The following is a 10,272-nucleotide window of genomic DNA, read 5'->3' as shown; positions in this document are numbered from 1 at the left end:
TTATGGAGTGCGCTCACAATCCCTGCTCAGTCAGCAGTTAATAATTTTCAGCTGGCAGGCCTCTATTATATTTTGAAGAGCCAGTTAGACTAAAAAATATCTTAGCTCCCTAGATATTTCTAACCTTGACAAGCGCATTCTTGGCTTTTTTGTACATCCAGATAAACTTGGAGAAGGTTCCATTCAGGCTTTTTAATATCTCGCTGTGGGATGAGGAGAGGAAGCAGCTGCAGTGGGGTATCAGAGGCGTGGTAAAATGGACATTTTTATGGAGTTGATCTTGCCAAATATAGAAAGAGTAGGAGATCTTTCCACCTCACAAGATCTTTTTGCATGGAGCTAATCAAAAGAGCAATGTTATAGTTCTGCAGGCTAGATAAGGTTACCGGAATAAACAGTCAAAATACGTAATGCTTCTGTTTGCCAACATAAACGGAAAATCCCACCTAGTCAGATCAAGTTCTGCTGATGGCAACAAGAAAGTTTATTTCTCTGTAACTTTAATTTCCAATATCCACCCAGAAGCCACCAGTCATTTATAAAATGCCTGAAACCTTTGACTGTGCGTTGACAAGGGATGCATTTTGGTCAAAATGAAGAGCACTTTTCTGTTTGCTGTAGGCCTTCCTATATGTAGTACCTATATAGACAGAGTGAGAACTTTTTAAATGTTCCTTTCTATCAGAAAAAGAAGGAGACAGCATCATAAATTAAATGCTTTTAGGCAAAGTTGATATAGTACCTTGGGCAAGGAGGCCATAACCCACACTGGAACATTAAATGTTTTTAGTTAGAAAGATATTAAAGAAGTTTTCTACGAGAAAAGTTTCTCCCATACAAATGGAAATGACTTGATTAAAATCCTTTTCAGCATCAGTGAGCTGAGGGGAATTTAATCACAGCATTTTTTAGGAACTGAACTTGACTAATAAGGTAACAGCCAATGCAAAGAAAAGGGCTCTGTCAGAGAGTTCATAAATTGATAAGACATGGTTGACAGTGTCTGTCTGATTGATTGTGCTGTCACATCTTCTCTGAAAGGCAGCTGCTCATTCCAAGCTTCCATGTGCTAAACACTCTCTACACACACTATAATAATGAGCTTTCATGGCTTGAAATCCTTTGGATTGTTTGTTTTATTTGAAGTAACACCATTAATAAAATAAAACTCTATAATACTTTTACGTTTGTCTTGAACAATATAAATACCAGCAGTAAGAGTCACTGTGCTAACTCAATTCATTCTCTTATGAAAGAATGCAGCTAGCAAACTTAATTATAACTAGTGCATAATTTTGATTTGCAAGAAAAAGAATGTACATGGCAAAACTTCAAATAGTATATTTACTTTTGCAATATTGACTGAATTCAAACAGGCAATTCTGTGTGCAAAGATCCAAGTGCTTCAAGCTGTTACTTGTGAATGGACTTTTTACACCTGCAGAGAAACCCCATAGAGTTCTGGGTGGGGAGAAACATATGATTGTGATAAGCAACACAAAACAGTGTATGTAATAATAGATAAAATATTAGCACCTCATATGGCTACTTTTACAAAGACAGGCTCTGCTATAATAATTTTTACTATTTTTAAATGTAGAATCTCTTTCTGATTTCACTAGCTCCTTCTTAGGGAGTCCCTGCAGAACATAGCTGCAGCTTCTTGAGGCTTACTAACTTTAAATCCAGATGTTAATTTTGAGTTTGCCATTAAAGGCTTAAGATTGGCTTATTTTGGAAGGCAACTGTAGAACTGCTTTAAATAAAGACAAGTGATGGTGCTTCTTTTCTGAACAAGGGTAATGGCTTCTATAGCCACAGAGTCCTGTAGGGCAATCATGGGCCAGCAGGTTACTTTCTGCTGTGTCTACTTCTTGACGTTTAACTTTCCTCATCATTAAGTAGTAACTTAAGGGAACAACTTAACAGAAGAGAAAAACTTAAGAGAACAGCTTAAGAGAACAACATTACCATACTCAACTAAAGAGTCAGTCTTGATGACCCACTACTTTTTAACTTTCACACTCATTTGTCTCATGCAAACTGAGTGTAGAATTGTGTAAATTATTTCTTTTTTTAAAAAAAGAAGTAGAATGCTCTACATGTAATTAATGTAAGTAGGTGTTTATGCAAAGAAAAAGTAGTTTGTCTCAAGGAGATGTTCCTCCCAAGCTAGTTTTTCACCATGTGCTTCTTTTGTAGGTTTCTTTTATATATGCAAAGGAATTTAATAAAGGCAGATCCCCCCTATGTGTTATAGGAGTGTAACCTCACAAGCTGCCTGTCTTTGCCTCTGGACAAAGAGAGACTAATTGTGTCAAAAACACCCCCTTAGCATATCAGGAGAAGGAAACAACCTGAAGTGCATTGTGTCCTATTCTGTTTAAAGTGTGCTAGCCCAAAAACCTATTGCAGAAATGCTTTGAATAGGGAGGGTTAAATGATTCACTCTGATTGTGAAAGTAATTTCAGAGAGCACTGGTGGGGAAGCTGGAATTTCTTTGGAGGGAGTAGAGGTAGGTAATTGACTGCTGTCAAAGGTTTCTGAAAGGAGCAAAATACTTTTATCACTGCTCACTTCTGAAATATAATGTCTATTCCATCCTTTTCGAAATGTGGGAGGTAAAAAAGAAGAATGTATCACCTAAACAGTAACCAAAGCTCAACTGACTTTTATGTAATGAAAATCCAGAACTCCCTCCTACACCTTCCTGGGTGCCAAAAGTTCCAGCTGTCCTTTGTGCACCTGCCAAACTCCCCTTTTTCTCAACAGCTGCTGCAAAGTACTTGTGAGTATTTAGTGCAAAGCTCTGTAATGTAACACTGAGTAGATTATGTTATATCACTGAGAAGGTGACTAAAGCAATTTTAATCAGAAGGCTTTGGTACCACTCGTTGATTTAGAAAAGGTAATTTTCTCCAACTGATATGTTTTGCTACAATTTTATAATAAGTAAGAAGAGATTTAATACCCAGGTATATTTATTTAAATTGGTTTTAAGCTTAAAATATATTTTAAAATACCAAGTTTTTTGTTTTGTTTTGTTTTTAATTAAAAATGTGAATTATATTTGGTCATATAAGGAAAAAATTAAGTTCAATTGAATAAAACTACTCACATATCAAGCTGATTAAAATCTCATGTTTTTATTTCTGAAAATATTTTAAATTGATAATTTCAATTGTAAAAATAATTTTAAGTTAATGGTTTTGATTCTTGCATCCTGGTCTAGTGGAAGGTCTCCTTGCCAATGGCAGAAGGTTGAACTAATGAACTTTGAGGGTCTGTTCCAGCTCAAGACATTCTATGATTCTTTGATGCTGACCTTATTTTTTTTCCATAGACAAGATGAGGAAAAGAAACATGCCTGTTTTTTCCATTCCTATTTGCTTTTATAAGTCTTGTGAGTAAATTATTATGAAAATGCTATCTCTGTGTATGTGAAGAAGGTAAGTTTCAGCTATAGAACACTAGTGATTTCTGTAAAGTCTGGGGATTTGACTTTCTTTAAAATTTGGCAAGATAAATGTACTATCTATCTAAAAATAACAGGAAAATTTTCAAAGCCAAAGAAAAACAAGAAGTAAACATTTCTTCCTTTTTAATTTTGAAAAATCAAGATTATTTTTTGTTGTCCATGTTTTTAGAAGACATTCAATTGATAGACTTAAAAATAATAATAATACAAGAAACAGGACAGTGGCTGATCTGGGACAGAATGTTTAAGAGGCTTAGTGATTTCTTCTTCCTGACACATTGGTTGGGCATAGAAGTTGGGATACTGACTTCTAAGGCTCATACTTAAAAATATGCATCTCTTATAGCAAAATAACAGCTTGAAGTGGGACATCCCTCTTGTTTCTACTACTGAAGGTTTGTGCGCTATCGGTGCCGTATGTTTTAATCTTGTATGGGACTCATGCCAATAAAGTCTGGAATAGAAATAGAAATTAAGTCATTTTAGATAAGATTTTAGAAAAGATCTTTTTGAAAGAGAAATATCTGTTTTTGTGATAGAAGTCTCACTATTGTAGTTGCATGTTTTGAATTCAGTCACACAGTTTTTCAGACAAAAATGTCTTTATTAAGGCATAATCATTACTTGTAGAAAATACCTATTAATCTTTCCTCTGTATCTGTAGAATGCTAAAATCCTTTGTCAAAAGGAAATATCTATGTTCTATGGAGTATGATATAAGTTAACTATTCTTAACTTTTATGTGACTGAAGGGCTCCACTGAAGAAGGATTGTTAAATAAGATGTTTAGGTGGCGTGCTTGTTTGAAACCAAAACTGTCTGTTGATGTCCAGAAAATGAAGTTGTACTGAAGCTATATGTAAAAGACAGAACAGTATGGTCCCTAAGCTTTCTAAGGGATTTTATATCTAAGTATATACTGATAACTGTAGTAGTGTAGACTAACAATGTCAGCTCCTTTGTTTTGAATCTTGTTCTGTGATCCCAGAGTACTCCTTAAAATAAATTGGTCACAGCAAAAACATTTCTCTGGTACATCAGGAGACCCGCAATGTGATATCATTTACTCAAATCTTAAGTAACAGCCTAATCATCAGATGTGGAGATGCAGATGCTAAACAACTTGTTGACTAAGGGAAAAGAGGCTGTGCTTTCGTGCCAGTAAGCAGATGTGCTCAATAGACTGGCTCATAAGTGCTGATGTAGAAACAGCTGTTAATGCTACCATCATCTTTAATATCATTCATTTCCGTCTACTTCCTTTGTTTTCCATATATACATATGCTTGCTCTATATAGTTACTCTGTGCTAGTCAGAGGGAGGAGAAGAGGGAGTGCATTTTAATAAATAATAGGCAATCAGACTCTGATTCTGGGAGGTGGCGAGCACATTCGGTGCCTGCTGAAGCTAACTAAAGCAGTGCAAAAGGACTCCTACACTGTCAAGTTTGTCATAGCTTTAGCTTAAGCTGTAAATGGGACTAACTAGTTCTTTGACTGGGAACAGAATTGTGAGGTTTTCAAATTCATATCTTTGAGCTCCCTTTTTTTCTCTTTCGAAAATTTATTTATTTATTTATTTTTCATTCATATTCTCTTTTCTTCCCTCTCCTCCCACATTATTTCTCCTGTTGTGCTGTTCTGATGTGTGTTTCATTAGTTTCAAATAATCTGTGCAACTGAAAGGCAGTTTTCCATGAACTAAAACAAATGATATACTTCATATAATTTGCTTCACCTCCTTCCTGTTACAAAAATATGGATGGATCACATATCAGAAACTACTACACCTGCCCTAACTGACTTTTCAGCTCCAAAGGAAGTTCAGAATTCCTATATCTGAATTTGATCTTCAGAGGAAATAACAAGTGAAGGACTTGTGTCATATTATTAGCACTTGAGCATAAGAGACCTCATATAGCATTCACTGGACTTGATGGAAACACTCCCACTGATATTAGTGTGCTTTGAATTGGGTTAAAAGCAGATTTCAATGTTTTTAAATGAGGAAATAAGGATATACATATACATATAGACAGAGAATGCCTAAAGTAATAGCTATTCTCTTATGTAGTGTATACCAGTACATTAATACAGCAAATGATGTAAAAATAATCTCACACTATTATTAATAAGTAATTCCACTGAAATTATTTTTATTACATATATATATATAAATTATATAATATTACATTATATTATAATAAATAATCATTGGCATACCAAATAATGAAATTTCTTATTTGATATTCTTTAACTAAATCAGATGTGAATTATTTGAAATCATTAACAAAAAAACCCTAAGTCTTTTTCTTAAATTTCTTTTTTTACATTGTCACCAGTTAGTTAGGTGATCTGAATGAAGAGAACTCCCCAGAATGACCTCTTCTGGTCATTGCCTGGAAGTTGGTGCCACTTACTTCTGATACTACTGTTGAAAGAATCATAGAATATCCCAAGATGGAAGGGACACACAAGGATCATTGAGTCACACCCCTGGCTCCACATGGGACCACACAGAATTCAAGCAATATTTATGACAGTGTTGTCCAAACACTTCTTAAACTCAGGCAGATTTGGGCTGTGACCACTGCCCTGAGGATCATGTCCCAGTGCGCATCTTACTCTGGTGCAGAACTTGTCCCTAACCCCCACCTGTCCCTCCCTTAACACAGTTTCCTCAGGCCCTTTTGCTGTCAGCAGATAGCAGAGCTCAGCACTACCCCACAACTCCCTGTGAAAGCTGCAGCTGTCATGAGGCCTTCCCTCAGCTCCTCTGCTCTGGGCTGAACCAACCTAGGGATGTCAACTACTCCTCACCCATCTTGCCCTCTAGACCCTTAACCATCTTCATAGCCCTCCTTTGGAGTCTATTAGATTTATGTGTTTCCTTCTATTTTTCTTGAAGCCACTCATTGCATACACCCTTATTTTGTTTTTGTTCAAGGACATAAAAACATTTTGAGAATTGCTTAGATTTTTAAAACTTCTCTCTAATGCTGTTATTTTTCCTTATGAAACAAAATTTTATGGGCCGCTATTTCAGAAGAAGGATGAGAATATTCTGTTGTACCAGGCTGAACCCCAAACCTATTGATTTTTGGTGTTTGGATTGTGCCTGTGGTTGCATTTACTATACTTCCCTTCACCACTGTAGTCATGGCTTTTGCAAGAGCAACTTCATTGTCTTAAAAAACAAAAACAAAACAAAACAAACAAACAAACAAAAAAACAACAACCAAACAACCCTCATAATAAACAAACTGACATCTTAACTTCCCCCACATTGCTGTAAGTGCTGCACTAATGCTGTAACCTTTTGAAGACTGCCTGGACACAACTGATATGTGATCTGAGTATAATTCCTAATATGACGGCAGCCAGCAACAAATACCTTCCCCTTTACACTCATTTCACTGTACATACCAGATGCTTTGTTTCTAGTGAGTTGACTGAAAGAAAGGATGATCTGGGCTTTAATGCTTTTAACTAACTTGGAATCATTTTGCTCTTTTCCAGTTGACTAGCTTTAATGGCTCACATTGGCTTTAACAAGAGCATAGAGTATAAAAAAATAGCTATACCTTTCTTCCTTCCCACACACATAGGTACAAATCACAACACCATCTATCAATTCAGTTGCAGTAAAGTTTTAATATAAAATTCAAAGTGATACTAAAGGTTAAACACCACAGTGTTTCCTGGATGTATAAGACAGATTCAGCAAAACAGCATTCTTGTGGCTCTATTACTCATGTTGTACAATATGTCCTGCTGTGACTGTTCCTTGCTGTTTCTTTTAAAACTCTGAAACACATTCTGCTAAGCACAGCAGAGAATACACCGGCATTGCAAGCCTTCTTGCATTTTCTCCAAGGGAAATGTTGCAGATATTGTTTATTTTTCTGTGGAACTCTCATATTATGTGTTGCATAGACACACATGTATCAGATTTTTTAGTAACATTAACTCTAAATGGATCAAACCCAACAATCTTCCCTTCATTCACAAATAATGTTTTCAGTGACAGTATTATAAGCTGATTTGAAATCAGCCTTTAATCTGGTCGAATATATTTGACAGATGCTATGCACATCCTTTTTATTTTTTTCTTCTGGCTATTGAAAAGGAGTGCTTGTGGTTTGCAGAGCTGGTACTTTAGAACTGTGCAAATAATTTAGCTTTACTTTTTTCTTTTTTGTTTTCCATATATTTCTATACAGAGAACGGGAGAAGGGGAAATGAGTTTCAGCTGGAGTAAAATCTTGGAGTTTAATGTGACTTCAGATGTACAGATACATTTTTAATCTTTCATTCCATTAATTTATTTTCCATTCTTATCTGAAATTATTTGACTGTCTGCTGATTTTGATTCAGATTTGTAACAGCTTTGCTGTCTGCCTTTGTGGGTGTTTATTTGTGTGAAAAATGTGAATAAATGAAGTAGAATTAAGGATTAATCAACTAAGTTTATTTAAATGTTTTTGTAACATAGGGAACTCATGAGTTTTATTGTAAGAAATACTCTTTCAGGCACTTTGCTTCAGCAAATTGAAAGGAAAAGAACTTTTACAGTGCTCCACTCAAAATCCACCAGTTGACAAAAACAAACAGGCTGAAAGCACTGAACATTTTTCATTGGAAGTTCCTCTCTGAAGTAGTTAGCTTCCTTTAAAATGTAATTAGAAAAGCATTATAAGCAGCACACCACACTGGGCTACCCAAGAGCTGGGTTCTTCCAGTCCCTTGTGGGTTCAGTTGTGTCTCTGTTTCTTTATATGTGGAATGGCATTAATACATTTTTCAATGTAATGTTGAATTTGCAGTGTTTCCTAAAGGGCTCTGAGATCTTCCCATTGAGAGCATGACAGCAGTGATGCATATTGCAGCTGGGCCTGCAGCCTTCTTGCCGTAACTCTTTTCCATCCCATGCAGTCATTATCCTCACATCCCTAGGGCTCTCATTCCATTCCAGATTTGATCTCTTGTCACTCAGGGAGCCCTTGCTGTACTTTTAACAAAAAAGACAGGGCTATACTACAGCTAGGATGATGGTTATCAACCTTCATTGACACCATGTCTATTTTCTTTTTTTTTTCCTTTCTTCCACAAAGGTAAAAGTTTGGTTCCAGAACAGACGGATGAAGTGGAAGCGGGTAAAAGGAGGCCAGCAAGGGGCAGCAGCCCGGGAGAAGGAACTGGTGAATGTGAAAAAAGGCACACTGCTCCCCTCCGAGCTCTCTGGCATTGGGGCAGCTGGTCTCCAGCACACGGGGGACTCACTAGCAAATGATGACAGCCACGACAGCGATCACAGCTCTGAGCACGCACACTTATGATACACAGAGAGTGTCCCAGCTCCGTTCTCAGGAAAGATGCTTTGCTGGCAAGCCTTACACAGGCATCGTTTACGTATGCAAGTGACTCTGGCAGTGATTTTTAAAGTTGTTATGGAAGATTCAGGCTTATTGTGTCTGTTTTTCTTGATTTTTAGATGGTTTACAGTAAGTGCCATGTCTTAAAGGTGCCTCAAGAGTGGAGAAGTGGAAGATGAACTTTGAACATTCCAGATATGTTTGTCATGTTTATGACAGCGGGCAGGTATTTTTGCTTTAGCTTGCACTGAAAATTACATTGCTCTCAACAGACGTTATATTCTGAAAACCACAGTGCCACAAAATCACTATCTAGTGGATAAGAAATGTATTTTAACTCTGTATATATTTACCTTACAGCATTTTCCTGTCTTCACTAATTTTAGCAATGCATTCATATTAGCTGATGGCAATAGTCACTCATGACAATAAATGGCTTTTTGTCTCTTTATTTTTGTTTTGTTTCGCCAAAGACATACAATACATGCAGATACTTTTTTTCAAGTAGAGAAAGTATCTGCTAGGACACGTCCTTGTATGACAGACAAAACAAACGTTATGTTGCATTTACTATCAACTGCTGCTAATAGGGTATTATTAAACTTACCTAGCTCCTCAATTCTTCTTATCTTATAACTGCAGAAAAAAGATTTTTAGGATCATAAGGATAGTCCAGTAACCTGCCAGAAAATTTTCATACTCAGTGGAAACCCCAGAAAGGATTATTCATTTCTATTTTGTCATCACTGAGTACATTGATTAATACTGACTCTGTGGAATTGTTGCTTCATCTTCAGTTTAAAAAGCAGTAAGCTGGAAGTTATTATCAACTGCTTATGTTGGTAGGAATCAAAATATGAAGGTAACTCAGTATTGTGTCCCATGTGTAAAACCAAGACACATTTTCTGTTACAAGCTTTTGTGTACATACAGGCAAACACCAAAACTCAAAATTTAATGCAAACCATTGATTGTACTTTGTAAAGAAAAATGTTTAATAAATAATCCTTTTTAAATATTTCTGGTCTTTCTACAGTGATTTCATAGGAAACTTAAGAATATTGTTTTGTAAAAGTCCTAAGGAACTCTGATTTTTTTGGGTCTTTTGGAACTTCATCTGTGAACAACACAAAGCTACATTTTCTATTTTAGGCTTTTAATCTTGGATAAACTTTCCACCTTGATCCATTTGGGAAACTCTTTCCTTCAGCAGGAAAAAGGCATCTAGCAGCTAATGATGTCTTCAGCCAAAAACAACAAGAGCCTGTTCAACCATTTTTCCAGATCTAGAGTGAGTATAAAGGGTTATTTTGTTGGATCTTGTTGAAAAGAATAAAAATGAATAAAAATCAGGAAAGGGATGCACAATTACATCACAGTGCCTTTATTTGATAGCGTTGTTCAGGAGAAAGATACTAA

The 10,272-nt window shown here is 36.0% G+C and overlaps 1 protein-coding gene across 1 annotated transcript in view; it reads left to right on the top strand.

Annotated features, from left to right (window-relative positions):
- MEOX2 (mesenchyme homeobox 2) overlaps positions 1–9,860 on the top strand; it is a 47,253-nt gene extending 37,393 nt beyond the window's left edge. The window contains exon 5 of the mRNA XM_072328120.1: positions 8,593–9,860. Within this exon, the coding sequence (XP_072184221.1) occupies positions 8,593–8,817 (225 nt within the window). The 3' untranslated portion in view covers positions 8,818–9,860. The remainder of the gene's footprint in view (positions 1–8,592) is intronic.
- Positions 9,861–10,272: the final 412 nt, after the last annotated feature.

Source organism: Excalfactoria chinensis, chromosome 2 (assembly GCF_039878825.1).
Source record: "Excalfactoria chinensis isolate bCotChi1 chromosome 2, bCotChi1.hap2, whole genome shotgun sequence".
Classification (NCBI taxonomy): Eukaryota; Metazoa; Chordata; class Aves; order Galliformes; family Phasianidae; genus Excalfactoria; species Excalfactoria chinensis.
This window is presented reverse-complemented; position numbering and strand designations above follow the sequence as displayed.